Source organism: Pogona vitticeps, chromosome 2, assembly GCF_051106095.1.
Source record: "Pogona vitticeps strain Pit_001003342236 chromosome 2, PviZW2.1, whole genome shotgun sequence".
In the NCBI taxonomy this organism is placed as follows: domain Eukaryota; kingdom Metazoa; phylum Chordata; class Lepidosauria; order Squamata; family Agamidae; genus Pogona; species Pogona vitticeps.
In genome coordinates this window covers 229,887,871-229,903,856 of record NC_135784.1, presented here as the reverse complement: position 1 = coordinate 229,903,856, position 15,986 = coordinate 229,887,871, and the positions used below count along the sequence as shown (strand labels likewise).

General features: G+C 40.0%; 1 protein-coding gene across 3 annotated transcripts in view; it reads right to left on the bottom strand.

The window, feature by feature from the left end:
* The window catches only part of SPATA6L (spermatogenesis associated 6 like), a 55,060-nt gene extending 39,434 nt beyond the window's left edge, over positions 1–15,626 (bottom strand). The window contains exons 1-4 of one of the 3 annotated variants that reach the window (XM_078385045.1): positions 15,514–15,626; positions 12,698–12,835; positions 9,628–9,676; positions 3,729–3,770 (exon numbers count right to left, since the gene is read on the bottom strand). In XM_078385045.1, the coding sequence (XP_078241171.1) occupies positions 3,729–3,770; positions 9,628–9,676; positions 12,698–12,835; positions 15,514–15,525 (241 nt within the window). In that variant the 5' untranslated portion in view covers positions 15,526–15,626. Of the gene's footprint in view, positions 1–3,728; positions 3,771–9,627; positions 9,677–12,697; positions 12,836–15,486 lie in introns of all 3 variants that reach the window. The other 2 variants (XM_072992148.2, XM_072992149.2) reach the window with 2 other exon arrangements.
* Positions 15,627–15,986: the final 360 nt, after the last annotated feature.

The following is a 15,986-nucleotide window of genomic DNA, read 5'->3' as shown; positions in this document are numbered from 1 at the left end:
CTAATTTTTAGGTTTTGGCTCAAGAACAAATGCCTTTCATTTAGAAAAAGCAAGAGTAACATCCTAATTCTTAAAGATGAACACGTTGGTAGAAAATGGTTAACTTCTTTGTTAACTGTTACTGAGCTCAAAAATCCAGTTTACAGAAAAAAGAGATTGCTATTTCCAAGAGGTCCTTTGACTGCCGCTTTATAAACAAGGGGTGTTTTAGTATAAGGTTTTTTTTTCTGTAATAGAACACATGAAATAAAAATCAGTGTATGGCTACAATGCCAGAATCTATGAGAGTACTTGAATCATCATTACGGTAGTAAAAGTTTTATTGGAATTCAGAAGAACTAAGAATAAAGCTGCAAAAGGATACAAGTATGTATGAGCCCTGTATTTTTTCACCCATGATTAACAAAAAAAATTGAGCTTCTTAAAGTAACTTTTCTCTCCTATGATACATTGTGTGGAGGGATTGTTATCTGAAGCATACATAGGCTGAAATCCTACAACCACTACTATAGGTGTAAGCCTCTTAAGGCACAATGGCTGAAATCCTGTTGCTTGGTGTAATAAGTAGCAACTGGAGTTAGCCCACTGAATCAGTGAGGAGCTGATAAGTCAACTCTTTTGTATGTTCCATTGATTCAATGAGCCTATGCTAGTTTTGACTTACTAAGCTAAGAAACAGATTTCAGATTTCAGTGGGACGTGATTTGCATATTTTAAAAGCCTTAATTTTCTACAATGTGCAAAATTACAGGTTTTGCCTGCAACAAGTATAGATTCTTCTATAGGACTGAGGCAACCCATGATTCATCCTGGTTTTCTCTGATGCCTTTTGGAGTTGAAAAATGATTATTCTCTTCCATCTCTCCCTCTCTCCCTCTCTCTCTCTCTCTCTCTCTCACACACACACACACACACACACAGAGAGAGAGAGAGAGTGCATTTCTCTATTTTGTACATATGACACACATACACACACACTCTTCATTACTGTTGGCAAAACAAAAGAAAAGAGAGAAAAATATTGTAGCACTGGGAAAACTAACACTTTATTTCAGTGTGAGCTTCTTGGATCAAAGCTCACCTTCTCAGATAATAAAATAATAATCATGTGCTGTTAAGTCAATTCTGACTTATTCAGGGTTTTCCAGATACAGAGTAACAGAAGTGGTTACCATCCCCTTCTTCTGAGGATGTCTTGGGACAGTGCAGCTTGCCCATGACTACACAGGATGGCTCTATCCACATGCTAAGCCACAAATGCATTTACACATATCCCCATGACCAGGTGAGGATATAGACAATAGACAATGTGGCAGTGCTTTGTTACTTTGATTTATTGTTCATGGGAATATATATAAACGTATGTCATGTATTTGCACTCCAATGTCTGAGGAAGTGGGCGGTGCTCCATGAAAGATAATATTGAAGTAAAAATCAAAGAATGTCATAGTAGACCCCGGTATCCACAGAATCAGCATCTGTGATTTCACTTATCCATGGTCTGAAGAGATTTAAAAATTCCAGAAAAAACTATTTTCACATGTATTACCAGAACTAGCCACTTGATGGAGCCTGGGTCCAAGCTATGAATACTTTAAAGCAGTGGTCACCAACCTTGGGCCTCCAGATGTTCTTGGACTACAACTCCCAGAAGCCTTCATTACCACCTCTGCTGGCCAGGATTTCTGGGAGTTGAAGTTCAAGAACATCTGGAGGCCCAAGGTTGGGGACTGCTGCTTTAAAGAACACATCGCATGTTGTAGTCACTAGATCTGCTCTCTCTCTCTCTCTCTCCCACCTCATGGGGGGCTTGAAACCAATCCCCAGTGCATATGGGGGTCCCATGGTAATTTAATCTTTCAAGTACTTCAATATTTCTCTTTCTTTCTTTTCTTTTCTAAACATATTGAAACAGACTAACACAGCTCCTTCTTTGGAAATCTCTTCACTACTGAAGAAATATCTTTAAGAGGTTCAGACCCCTCTGCCAATTCAGACCTAGATAAAATTCAGTACTTACAGGCATCATTTGCTGTTTTGACATTTTGTATACACCCAGGAGCTATTTCCCATATTCTAGAACCAAGTCATATAATTGCATTGTGAGCTAAAATTCATCCTCAGAGCTGAAATTAATTTTAATGGTATATTCTCAAGGAATTATGTGGTTACGTAATGCAATTCCCACATCATACTGCCCAAATGCAACCAAATCAAATCAGTTGTGTCTAAAAATTAAATTGACTATATCTTACTCTTGTTTGTGGAATGTATAACAATTACCACTAACACCATTAAATTTAAGACATTTTGTTGCCCTCTGGGCACTGATATTCTTGCACATGTCACTGAGATTATTCTGTAGTTGGATCAGTTATGAACTGTACAGTCTGAATGATCCCACAAGGCACAGTTCATTAGACTAGCAGCAAAAACTGAAGAGACAGAACACAGACAAAGAATGAGAAGGAATGAGAAAGACATACAGTATTTGAGTTTGGTCTACTTGGATGAACATACAGAAGTGCTTAATGGACGATTTAAAATACTGTCTGCCCTTAAAGTGAATGAGAATTGGGTTTGAGAAATGAAATGATGCATTCCCAGCACCGGAAAACTCTTATTATGAGGAAAATACTCTTGCAAACATTGAACAAAGTGAATTGATGTCCTCTCTAAGCAACTTGATCCCTATCTACTGTACTATATGCAATCTTTCCTGCAAGCCAGTTTCCACCCACCTGCAGTTAAACTTCAGTCCTCACCTAGTTTATAGTGGTCCCAGCTTCAGTGAATATGGTAAGCTAGTAATATTCCAAAACCTCTATTGTTACAGATTTTTCTTCTACTTTTTCTTCTAGGGGATCCACCACATGCCACATAAATACTTTATATCCTATAGAGTTCCAGGTTATGTTTTAGGGAGCACAGGCATTTCCCACAAAATGCTGGACAAAGTGCTGTGTCACTACTAAGAATGAATGAGAACTGATGCTACAACACAGCCAGCTCTCCCCTATCTCGGCATACTGGAGAGGGGAACCAGAAAGAATGGTCAAAACTGGAAGGGTTAGGAAAAATGGTAGGAAGTTTGTCCATCATTATCATATTTCTCAATGGAAAATGCCAATAAATTTTTAAGAACTGCCCCCTACAATTTTTCCCCAGAACATCATTTGAGACCACTTTCAGATTTCCTCTTGGCTTAAAAACAAACAAACAAACAAAACTGTTGATACATTTTCTACTCTTAAACTTTGCGCCCTCTTTTCTTCCTGTGTTTCATCTGATTGATCTCTCCTTTTTGAGTTTCCTGACATCTTTCTTGCATAAAATTAAACTCAGGATCAAACAAGAAGGCTTGTTCTGCCACCCTGTGTTCACTTTTTAGAAAGCTACAACAAAATGTTGCCACACTGCAGTTCACCCTCCAGCTCAGTCGACGGAAACCCAATGAAAGTAAACCTACTGTATTAATGGAACTTACTAATTACTAATTAGTTCACATACTAATTTCCCATTTATTTAGAGTGTCTCCTCTACATGGTATTGACACTTTGAACTGTAAATTATATTGTGGTGTCTGCAAATAAAAACTCTGGCAGAGGTGGGAATCCCAGACAGAAAGAGAATATCGCTAACCAAATATCATCAAAGAGAGTTACACTTTTATTACAGAGCAGACAAAAGTTCTGGCGAACAATCTCTGCCCACCCCACCCCGCTTACCTGAAGGTATCAGTTCAGATAATCGAAATTGAGTTACATTTTCTAAAAGAAGAAAGGGAAGGAACATTATTCACAGCATATGAAGGATTGTATGGCACTTAAATTATACTTTCAGTGCAAAGATAAGCAAATTTTGAGACTCTGTGAGAATTTTTTAAAAGTTTATTTGGCTGAAAGTTTAATTTAGTTTCCCTCTCCATTTCTCCCACTCTCTACCCCCAAAAGCTCAAATTTCCCCTTAGTAGCCTCTTGCCTTTGATGCTACCAAACCAACTTGGATTATTTTCATAGGCAGAAGGAATAAATATTTCATCTGACGATTTGAGATAGTCAAATGAAATATTCCCAATCCTATCTTTCAGCATGAAAGGAGAAGACTGACCTACCAGTGTGGTGTTCACCCTCGTGCCCCTTGCTTGACCCTCAAGCCTCAGAGCACACAAAGGCAAACACTCCCCTCTTTTATACTGCTGCCACCAGGTGATCACTAAATCACCATAACTTCAGGAAGATTCAGGTTCACACTTCAAGGTCTTTTAAACAGAACTTTTGTTTATTGAATACAGAAACTTAAACTGATTCACGGATGTCTTCTTTAAATCAATTCATCATTAACAACAACCTTCTATTAGATAATACACTCCTAAGTCTAATCACACCTCAGAATTCCCCAAACTTCACACTCTATCCCCTTCTCTCATATTCCACTCTTACTGACTGTTACTCTTACTGTCTCTGTGACTCTGACTGACTGCCTCTGACTCTCTGACTCCGCCTCTTATAGCATCTCTCTCGGCTCTGCTTCTCAGCAACATGAATATGCACGAGCAATTACATCACAAAACATGAACCATTGACCTAATAAATGGGGAACACTACAGACCTCCCCCCTTAAATATTTTTTTTGGGAGGGGAAACACATTTGTGTGTTTGGGTAGTATGGGCGGTATATAAATTAAATAAATAAACAAACAAACAAGCAAACAAACAAACAAACAAACAGGCACAATTGCATAACTTACATAACATTTCACAGTTCTATAGGTAACATCACATTCAATATAACAATTTCCATTCCTATTACTCTAAAAATTTTAAACAATTCCAATTCCTATTACTCTAAAAATTTTAAACAATTCCCATTCCTTATACTCTAAACATTTCAAACAATTACCATTCCTTATACTCTAAACATTTTATTAATAATCAATAATATACTTTACCTTATCATTTACACTTTACTATTATTATTTATTAACATTACCAACCTTACAGAAATCACAATCAGGAAACTTTTACATAAATAATTAAACTGTGAATCAAAGTCCATTTCAGTTTATAATAAAAGTCCTGGTATCATTCTTCACATCTCTGTCCATGAATATTCAATTTTTAATCTCATTTACAAACAGAACATTTATAATACAATATCAGCTTGGGTTATCCATTCCCATCAGTCATTGGGCTTTCAAGGCACGATCTGAGTCTCTTTTGCCAAGTCCAGGTTTGCAAAGTCCAAGACAGGCTCACTCCCGCAATCATCTGCAAGGCACCGCACCTTTCCAAGTCCATAGCTTGAAGCATCTGTAAAGAGGGTGAACTCATTGTGGTAGCCAGGTGCGCTGAAGACTGGTCTGGATGTTACCGCCTCCTTCAGCTGGACACACAACTGCTGGCACTCAGGAGTCCCTCTGTCAACCATTGGCTCCTTTCTCCACAGCCTTTTTCGTCAACTGGCGGTCACCGGCCACTTGGTTGTCCACAGGATGTTGTCTGCTGGTCGTTTTATTTATTTATTTATTTATTTATTTATTTATTTATTTATTTATTTATTTATTTATTTATTTAACTTATATGCCACCCACACTACCCGAAGGTCTCTGGGCGGCTTTATAATGAAGCCTGCTCTCTTTCTGGCTTGAGGCTTCACTATCTCATTTGGGGAAAGGGTAGGCAGTTCCCTCTCCTCCTCCCAACCATCTCTGGATGCGTCCCTCTTTAAGACATCAAAGCAGATGCCTGTCTCTTCATTCACATATTGACCCACAGGTACTTTTACTGAAATGTTTTCCCTATGTGGGGGACCACTATCAAGGGTCTCTTGAAGCTTCTTAAGTGAGGGTCTTTTAAATGCAATCTTAAACGATTGGTTGGTTTTCAATGCACTGCACTTGTCATCTGATTCTGTTTCTTTATTCAGGGATATGTCAGGTAGGGGTTTACTTTGCAAAGTTTTAAGATCTACTTGTTCTGCCCCTGCCAAAAGCAATTTTCTCCCCACTATAGTTCTCAGTTCTACTACTAGGTCCTCAGAACAGACTGCTCTTTCCTGGGCCTCATACAAGCTCTTCTCTTTTCCAGCAGCACTTCCCAAGCTTGGCTCTGCCATCTCTAAGGACTTTTCTTTATATAAAAGCTCCTTATACAGGCAAGACCTTTCAGGGTATTCAGGTGACAACAAAGTGGGTGTACTCGTTTCTGCTTCAAAGCAATCTACCAAACTAATCTCCTCCTGCTGCTCCTGAGCCAAATTATTTTTAATTGAGTTTTTCACAAGCATGAGATCAGCTTCAGAACCACTCTTAAGCTGGGTATCCACGGAAACCTCTCCCTCCAGGCTCCCTTGTGCTACAGTATCCAATTCTACTGCAGAAGGAGATTCCTGGCCTCCTGGTGAGAGTGTAAGTGCAAAAGCACTCTTAACATGCTCTATCAAATGCAACCCATCTCCATATATCAAGTCTTTGTCAGTCACAGATTTCTCTGGCTGTTCAGGGGTTAGTGTAATACAATCTTTCAAAGTACTAACTTCCATCTGTTTCTCAATACAGGAAGAAATATTAAGGGTTTTCAAAATGCTCTCATCAGCCATTTTGGTTACTTCATGGTTAATTTCTGAACTGGGGCGTCCCTGAATAGATTCAGAGGTGAGGGAATCAATTTTTCCCTCAGGGATTGCTAACTGCTCCCTCATGGAACACGTTACTTCAAAAGCACTCTGCACATGCTCTATTAAGTCCAAACCAAGTAGAAAAGCTGCTGGTATTTCATCTGAAATGGCTACCTGCCACTTTCCAGACCAATTCCTATAGCTTATTTGAATTTCAGCCACTTTTAACTCCACAGTTTCCTAAGGTCATTGTTCTATTTGGAATTATATCATCCGTGGTTATCAGATCAGAATGTACTATAGAAATCTGAGATCCTGTGTCCTTTATAGCAATGTATTTTTTTTCCTCCCACCATTATCTCTTCACCAGAGTTTCTGAGAAGGGTATTGTCATTTCTAATGTAAAAACAATGAACTACAGGGGCTTCAGGAATGTCCTCCTCAAGATCAGTGGAAGCTGTGATTGCCATGGAAACAGGACAATGTTTACTGTTTCCCTCAGACGATTCAACTTGTTTTAAACAGTAAACCTTTTTGGTTTGATTATCATTCTTCCATGTATTAGGATTATTCCGCACACACTGGAATTGTAAATGGCCTGGCTGTCCGCAGTTAAAACATTTATAGTTCTTTCTCTCATTCTGAGGCGATTTAATGAACTTTGACGCAGGGTTTATTTGCTTTGGCGGGCTAGGTCTTGGCAATTTAGGGGAAAGACTACCCTGGCCTTCTCCTCCTGTTGTTTTCCCCTCAGGATTGGATTTATTATTATTATAGTTTTGGACTTTTAATTCCATCAGTTTTACTCTCAGTTCAGCTCTGAGCTGTAATATCTCTTCCTCAGCCCTCATTTCTAGTTGTTTTTGCTCCTGCTCAAAATCAATGCAAAAACATTCGGGACAGTCCCCTCTTTTGTATTGGGAAAACTTCTTAAAATCAATTTTTTTGAGAATTCCCCCTCCAACATTGTTGTTATTGTTACGATTAATGTTTGGAGCAGAAATTTCTAATTGTCTCATCTGTAATTGAAAATCCATCTCTTTTTGACTTAGTTTCATTTCTCTTTGTCGTAACTCCATTTGTCTAGCCTCTTGCTCAGCTTTGAGCTGTAGTTCCTTAAATTTAAATTCCCGTTCCAGCTTCCATTTTTCAAACTCCTAGGAGCTTAATTCCTTTTGTTCCTCTGAGGCACCCTCATCAATTTCCTCCTGCTCTATTTCAGATAAGGTTAAGTCACTGTTTCCCTCCATTTCTTGAGGTAAAACCTCAGCCTCAGGATTCCCTCTTTTGGTACGTTTAGGTGGCGTATTTACTTCTGGGATGATTAGTACAGAGTGTTTACTTATTTTTAAAGGACCTGTCTTCTTTTACTTCCAGTCACTAAAATAATTCTATTTCAAGCAAAGGCCTTTTCTTCTCCTCCCTCAGATCTGCTCTGACCCCTGGCTTCGGCTTTTTCACAAGTGCACTCTAAACTCTTAGAGCCTTGAGCCTTAAGCTAGCCCACTGGTCCTCAGATCCTGAGGTAAAATACAATAATTTTCTTTCAGAGTCGTTCCCTATCTCAGACCTTTCAGATCTGGGTTCAGAAGCCCCCACCACTAAGCTTTTCCCAAAAGCTCTAGTGAGGAACCAAACTTCTTTGCCACAGATCTCTGTCTAAAAGGTACCCTTGATTCAAGAAAAATTATTTTTAAACTCAGGCTTGACCGGAGTTCTTCAAGTCCAAACTCAAGCTTCACTGGATTCCTTCATATCCTGCCGCTGGACACCAATTGTGGTGTTCACCCTCGTGCCCCTTGCTTGACCCTCAAGCCTCAGAGCACACAAAGGCAAACACTCCCCTCTTTTATACTGCTGCCACCAGGTGATCACTAAATCACCATAACTTCAGGAAGATTCAGGTCCACACTTCAAGGTCTTTTAAATAGAACTTTTTGTTTATTGATTACAGAGACTTAAACTGATTCATGGATGTCTTCTTTAAATCAATTTGCTATTAACAACAACCTTCTATTAGATAATACACTCCTAAGTCTAATCACACCTCAGAATTCCCCACACTCTATCCCCTTCTCTCATATTCCACTCTTACTAACTCTGTTACTCTTACTGTCTCTGTGACTCTGACTGACTGACTCTGACTCCACCTCTTATAGCATCTCTCTCAGCTCTGCCTCTCAGCAACATGAATATGCATGAACAATTACATCACAAAACATGAACCATTGACCTAATACATGGGGAACGCTACAACCAGCTTGTCTCAATACATGTAAAACAAGAATCAAGACATACAGTACTAGCTGGAACAGAGATAAGAGGAAATCATGGCTTTCTGTTACAGTACAGTTACAGTTTGAGTCTGCTTGATCTGTCCTTTCAGGCCCACAAGAAGGAGATCAAAAGCTGTCACTGATCTACAACCTATGACTTTGATTAACTTGCTTCTTCAAACTAGCTACTAGAACAGATCAGGAGTTGAAATCATGGTTTGATCCTGGCCTGTTATCACTAACTTGAGTTAAAATGTCACAAGGATCTTTACCTAGTTTTAATATTAGTTTCTTAGATGAAAGAATATGTAAGCTTGAGGCTATATTGTATCATTATAGCTGCACCAGTTCATTAGCTATATCTATCTGAAATCACTAGAGTATATTCAGCCTAAAACATTGCTCAGGCAATGTGACTTAATATATACTATCAGAACATGACGGGAACTAAGGTTCCTGGGACTAACCTTATCTCTGACACTGCACACTCAAACTAGCCTGCACACCAGTGTCATCTACACACATAGCATGAATATTTGTAGAGAAGGGAACTTCTTTTGTAGAGCTGTAAAGGTGATGGCTCCTTCCTCGCAGACATACATGTTGCATTCATGAGTAACGGCGGAGGCTGCTTAAGAATGTGTGAACTCAGAGGTGGGATTATCTAGTCCATAAACCAGTTCAGTTGAATGGGGCTACCAATAATAGGAGGAAGATGTTTTCAGAAACTTACTTGCCAGCAGTTCTACAACAGTGACAGGATCTGTAGCCTTTTCAAATACCTACAGAACAGAAACAAGAACGATCAACTGATCAGAGTATTTGCTAGATTGGTATACAGTGGGGTCTCTACTTAAGAACTTAATCCGTATTGGAAGGTGGTTCTTAAGTTGAAAAGTTCTTATGTTGAATCTGCATTTCCCATAGGAATGCATTGAAAACCATTTAATCTGTATCTGCTCTTTTCCATCCATAGAAACTACAGTGGAACCTCTACTTAAGAACTTAATCCATTTTGGAATGGTGTTCTTAAGTTGAAACGTTCTTAAGTTGAAGCAAAATTTCCCATAGGAATGGACTGAAAACCAATTAATCCGTTCTGGCTGTTTTTTTGTTATGTAGAGGTGCGTTCGTACATTGAAGCATTAGTTCCCCTAGGAACTAATGCAAAGCTGGTTAATACGTACTCTACCACTAGGGGGAGAAATTTTTTTTAACCTAAGATGACCTAAGGTTAAAAAAAGAGCAGGAAAGGTTTTTTTCCTGTTCTTATCTTGGATTTCTGTTCTCAAGTAGAAGCAAAATTTAGCAAATGGAGCTGTTCTTAAGTCGGATTGTTCTTAAGTAGGGACGTTCTTAAGTAGAGACCCCACTGTAATACATGTTTACTGATTTATTTAATTACTCATATATTTGCACTCCAGTGTAAAAGACTGCATCTCTCTATACGAGCCTGCCAGGGCTTTAAGATCATCAGGGGAGGCCTTTCTCTCAGTTCCGTCACCTTCACAAGTACATCTGACAGGGACGCAGGAGAGGGCCTTCTCTGTTGCTGCTCTCCAGCTCTGCAACTCCCTCCCACAGGAGGCCAAACTGGCCCCATCTTTACTGTCCTTCTGCAAGCAGGCAAAGATCTTTCTGTTGAGGCAAGCTTTCCTTTAATAACTGGTAGGCTGAGAAGAGTTTTTAAATGAATGGTTGTAATCTATTGTTTTAAATGACTTTTTAGTATTGACTTTATTACTGTTTTTAATGTAACACTTGTTTAATTCCTTTTTAATATGTGCATATCTACTGTTTTTAGCTTCTAAATATTGTCTTTTTAATTATGTAAGCTGCCTTAGGTTCTTTTTAAGAAGGCGGGACAAAAATAAATAAATAAACAAACAAATAGATGGACAGGCAGACAGACAGACAGACTTACCTGTATTTTATAGTTCTATATCACATCAATGTATCAGATGTAATATTGTCTCAAAAAATGTGAAGTGTCCTTTTGGCTTGCAGACCCATTGATGAAAATGAAAGTTCAGGTCATTGCTATTAATAAAGCCAAGGAACAGCTCAGTCCTAGGCGTGTCTACTCAGAAGCAGGTCCCACTGAGTTCAATGGAACTTACTTCTGGATAACTAATTTGAGGATTGTAACCTAACAGTAATTTTTTTAAAAAAAAAAAAGCTTGAAATGGTCTAATACATATGACAGCCCCTGCACTGTGAAGAAGAACAAATGCCACTGGGCAAAATCAAAATCAAACCATGCTAGAGGAGTTCAGACAAAATCTTCAACAAGGATGGTTTGAGTGGGCTCTGGGCAAGATGCTCTATTCCGCACCTTCTGCCTGTGTTCTAAGGATGGCTGGCGCTGGCAGGGGGCAAGTCAACACTGAAAAGAAACACAGAAAGCAAAGCAGCAGGTGCACCTGCCAGCATTTTAATTTACCCAGAATGCCAAGAAATATTTACAAAGAAGGCTAAGATGGTAGTGGCAGCTGCCTTGCCTGGTGTTTCTCTTCAAAGAGCTAGGCCATTTTGAAAAATTGTGTTTTCTTTTTAAATTTTAAGGAGGGACATGATCAACTGAAGGGCATCCACTATCATGCCATGCACTGTAAACTTCACATACATTATTCTCATATCTCACATGAAAATACTCATGTGTATTCCTACGAGTTCCCAAACATAGACTACATTTCTCCAAATTTTTTTAAAATTTCAAGCTATATTAAAAGCTTCCAATCTTTTTTAGAATTTGCCCTGATTTGAATAAGCATTCCCTATGGACAGCGTTCAGATCCTAGATAAAAAAAAAATCTTAGGATCATAAAGACTCTTGTGGCTGCTAGCCAGCAAGCAGTGAGTAACAGCCCATCTCAAAACAAAGATCTTTTACATTGGGGCTGTAATTACATGGACCCAGATGAAACAATTTAGTATCTTTCTCAAGTTCTAGAACAGCAGTGGGGAACCTGGTACTTTCCAGTTGTTGTTGAACTCCTGTTCCCATCAGCTTCAGGCAGCACAGCCAATGGTTTAGAGATGATAAGTCCAGTAACACCTGGAGGGCCACATGTTTCCCATTTTTGTTTCAGATTATTTAAGGAATAAGGAACCACTGCTGCTCTAGAGCACTATCCTCTGGACCAGTGGTTCCCAACCTTGGGTACCCAGATGTTCTTGGACTATGACTCCTAGAAATCCTGGCCAGCACAGGGGAAATGAATAATATAATATCTAAAATCCCTGTTCCATTCTGTACAGTTATCTGAAAGGCTACCATATAAGTGGAAAATAATAATTGTTTTTTGTTCCAGAGGAAGAACTAGATGGATAGAAATGGCAAGAAATGAGATTTCAGCTAGATGTTGAATGATGGGGAATTTTATGTGTGTGCATGTGTCTGGTCTCTGGGTGTCTGTGAATTTCGTTGTATGTGTATATACTTACAATGACAATAAATAAATTATTATAATTATTATAATTATTATTATTATGTTAGGGGACTCTTCTTCATGGAACAAACTTTCATGGGCATGCCTTTCCTAGAGACATATCATCCCATGTCAAAACTGAATCCAGTATTGCAGACCTCTGACTAAGCAGAGCGTGGGACTAGATAAACGTCAGGGTCCCTTCCAACTCTTCCAGCTGTGTGGTTGAATGGTGCTAACAAGGCTGCAGCCCCTACATTCTTCTTGTGAACTTTCCAGAGGCATCCAGCAGAGCTGTGGCCTAACTCAATAAAACCGTGCCTATGCTCAGAGAAAAATCAATGCAAAGACTGTGATAAAATCCCAAGTTACCTTTTCAAACCACATTTTCTCATGAAATAAGAGAGGAAAGATGGGAGGAAGGCAACCAGTTTCCTTGCACTGACCCAGGAGGCCAACGTGGAGATAAACATCTTTCTTCTCTGTCAGGTACACTCCAGGACAAGAGATCTTTAAAGAGAGAAGAGGCAGAGGGCAATTAGAAAGGAATTAGGAAATCATTGAAGCCGTGTGGAACAGAAGATCAGTGGGCTGGGGGGGGTAGCTATTTCACACGATTCTGTCAAATTACAAAAGGAGGAATAGACATAATAAGAGATGGGACAACCACAACCATTTGTGGATCTGAAAATCTCCCAAACATTTACTTTGTCCATTTATGCCACAAAAGGCAGGTGAAGGTAAAGAAAGAGCCAACACGTGGGTAGAGCTCAGACTGACAACAGACAAATAATATAATAATGTGTTTAATATATTTAGTATAAATATTTGTTACAAGTTACATTTTGTAAAGAGCATTACTTTTCTAGCACTGGAAAGAGTAACAATAGTGGGCTTCTTTTAAAACACTAGAAGGAGCAAAACAGCCACGTGTCATGAAGACTGGCTCTCAGGCCAGGCAAGATGTCAGCTTTCTGGTGCTGCTGTGCAGTCCCCCTTGTTGGATGCACAGCTTAACATAGTGAGGGGGTTTGTGTGTGTCAGAGGACCCAAGAACAATGCCGTCAGGAAGCTAGACTCCATGACAAGCCTGAACTCCTAGCAGAGCCACCCAAGGCAGAATATTCACAGCTGAGACACCAGACGAAGTTGCATCCATCTTCTTCAAGAGTAATGGATTGACACATGGAGACAAAGTGAACTATTAAAATGGCTGATGCAAAGAAATAGAAAAGAACAATAAAAGGGGGAAAAACAAGATCTCTTCCAGAAGTTCCAAGAAATCAAAGGGAAATTTCAGCCTAGAGTAGGAATGTTGAAAGACCAACAAGGAAGCACACTTTCTGACCAGGAGAAAATAAAGTGAAGATAAAAACAGTATACAGACCTCCTCTGAAACCACAAGGAAAAAATAAATCACCAAGAGTAGATAGGATACTGATAAAAACTATTTCAAGCCACAGAGAATGAATCTGTCAAAATTCCAACAAGAAAATGCCAACAAATATGGAAAACGAAGTACCTGTAATGGCCCACAGGTTGGCAATATTCAATATACATTCCAGTTGCTAAAAGAGATGCCAAAGAATGCAGTAATGATAGGACCATTGTTCTAATTTCCCTGGCAAACAAAGTGATGTTCAAGGTGTTGCAATAGAGGCTTTTGCAACACCAAGAAACATTCAAGATCATATTGCAAATATTACAAATATCTGCTGGGTACTGAAGCACATCTACACCTTTCAGAAAAACATATTTCTGTGCTTTATATACTACAGCAAAGCTTTTGAAAAACTATGGGTCACTCTGAAAGAAATGGATGGGCCTCAGCACTTGATTGTCCTGATGCGTAACTTCTATTGTGGACAAGAAACTACCATTAGGACAGGAGATGGAGAGACAGAATGGTTTCCTGTAAGCAAAGGTACCAAACAAGAGTGCATTTTATCCCCTTATCTGTTCAGTCTCCATGCAGAATGTATAATACGGAAATCCAGATGAAGGAGGAGTGAAAACTGGTAGAAAAAAAAATCAATCATTTAAGATACTGTATATAAATGACACCATCTTACTGGCAGAAAGTAGCAATGACTTGAAACAATTGTTACAGAAAGTGACAGCTGTTGGTCTTTCCTGCCAAAGCAGGAGGGCAGTTGAATGTTAAGATAACAAAAATCTATACAATACAGTACTGAAGAACGACACAATTTTAATGTTGACAGTAAAGAAATTGAAAATCTTAAATGGTTCAGTCAATCCAAGTAGATACTGCTGCCAGGAAATCAGAAGGTGGCTGAGACTTGGATTAGCAGCAATGAAGAAACTAGAAAAATCATCACGTATGTGTCACTGGAGACCAAGGCCAAGGTACTCAACACTGTTGTATTCCTGATCACTATGTACAAGTGAGAAGTCTAGGCAGTGAAGAAGTCTGACAAGAAAAAAATTATTTTGAAATATAGTGCTGGAGAAGAGCTTTGCTGATATCCTAGGTTGCCAGAAAGATGAATAGTGGGCCCTAGAGCAAATCAAGTTTGAACTATCTCTGGAAGCAAAAAAATGATTAAACTGAGGTTTTGATACTTTGGGCACATCATAAGAAGGCAAGATTTCCTGTAAAGGACAATAATGCTAGGAACAGTTGAAGGAAAAGAGGAATGCCAAATATCAGATGGATTGATTCCATAAAGGAAGTCAAAAGCTAGAGTTTAGAAGAATGGAGCAGGGCTGTTGATGACAGGAGTTTTTGGAAATTGTTCATTCATAGGGTCGCCATGAGTTGGAGGTGACTTGAGGGCAAGAAATAAATACAAGAAACGAACGTGCATTCTTCCTCTTCTTCTTCACCCAGAGAGTCCTGGGCAATTAAGAAAAATAAACTCTTGTCTTAAAAATAGTCCTTGCTGCTGCCCATTCTTGTAAACAACGTTTTGTCATCAAAAATCTATCTTTCTGACTTTTCATTCGAAAAGGGAAAATTTGGGAAAGATTCAACAGCAATGATAACAATAGCGAGGTCTCTGGGAACGTGCAGAATGCCGCCAATCTCTCTCTCTCACACACACACACACACACGCACACAATCTCTCTCTCTCTCTCCCCGGTTGGCCACGCACACGACCGTATAAACACGCGCGGGAGAGCACTCCCGCCCCTCTCACCGCGTGGATCTGCAGTTCCACCACTACCTTCAACGGCATCGCACCCTCGGTCTAGTCTTGGGGTGGGGGGGGTGTCGGGAGTACGAGGAAGAGGGGATCGCTCGCTCGCTCGCTCTGCCGCCGCACCTGCTGGCTGGCGCGCGAATGGCGGGGGGCGGGAGGAGGAGGAAAGCGTCGTATCGCCATGGAGACGCCAACGTTCTAACGTTCCACCCGAGGAAGAGGGAGGGGCTACCTCCGAGGCGAGGCACGCGGAGATCTGTGGCGCCCGTCGCGCGCCTCCCTTTTCAGAAGCACTCTCTATTGACACGTGTCGGCCTGTTTCCGAGAAAGGACTCTTAGCTTTTGCTGCGGCAAGAACGGTCGATACTCCCGTGGGTTTGAGTCCGTGAAAGTTCGAGCAGGAATGAACTGACACCCCCCCCCCCGCCCGAGAGGCGCCTCTGACTCTGGCCTAGCCTTGCGTGCCAGCCTCTCTTCTGAAGAGGCTTTCGTGGGGG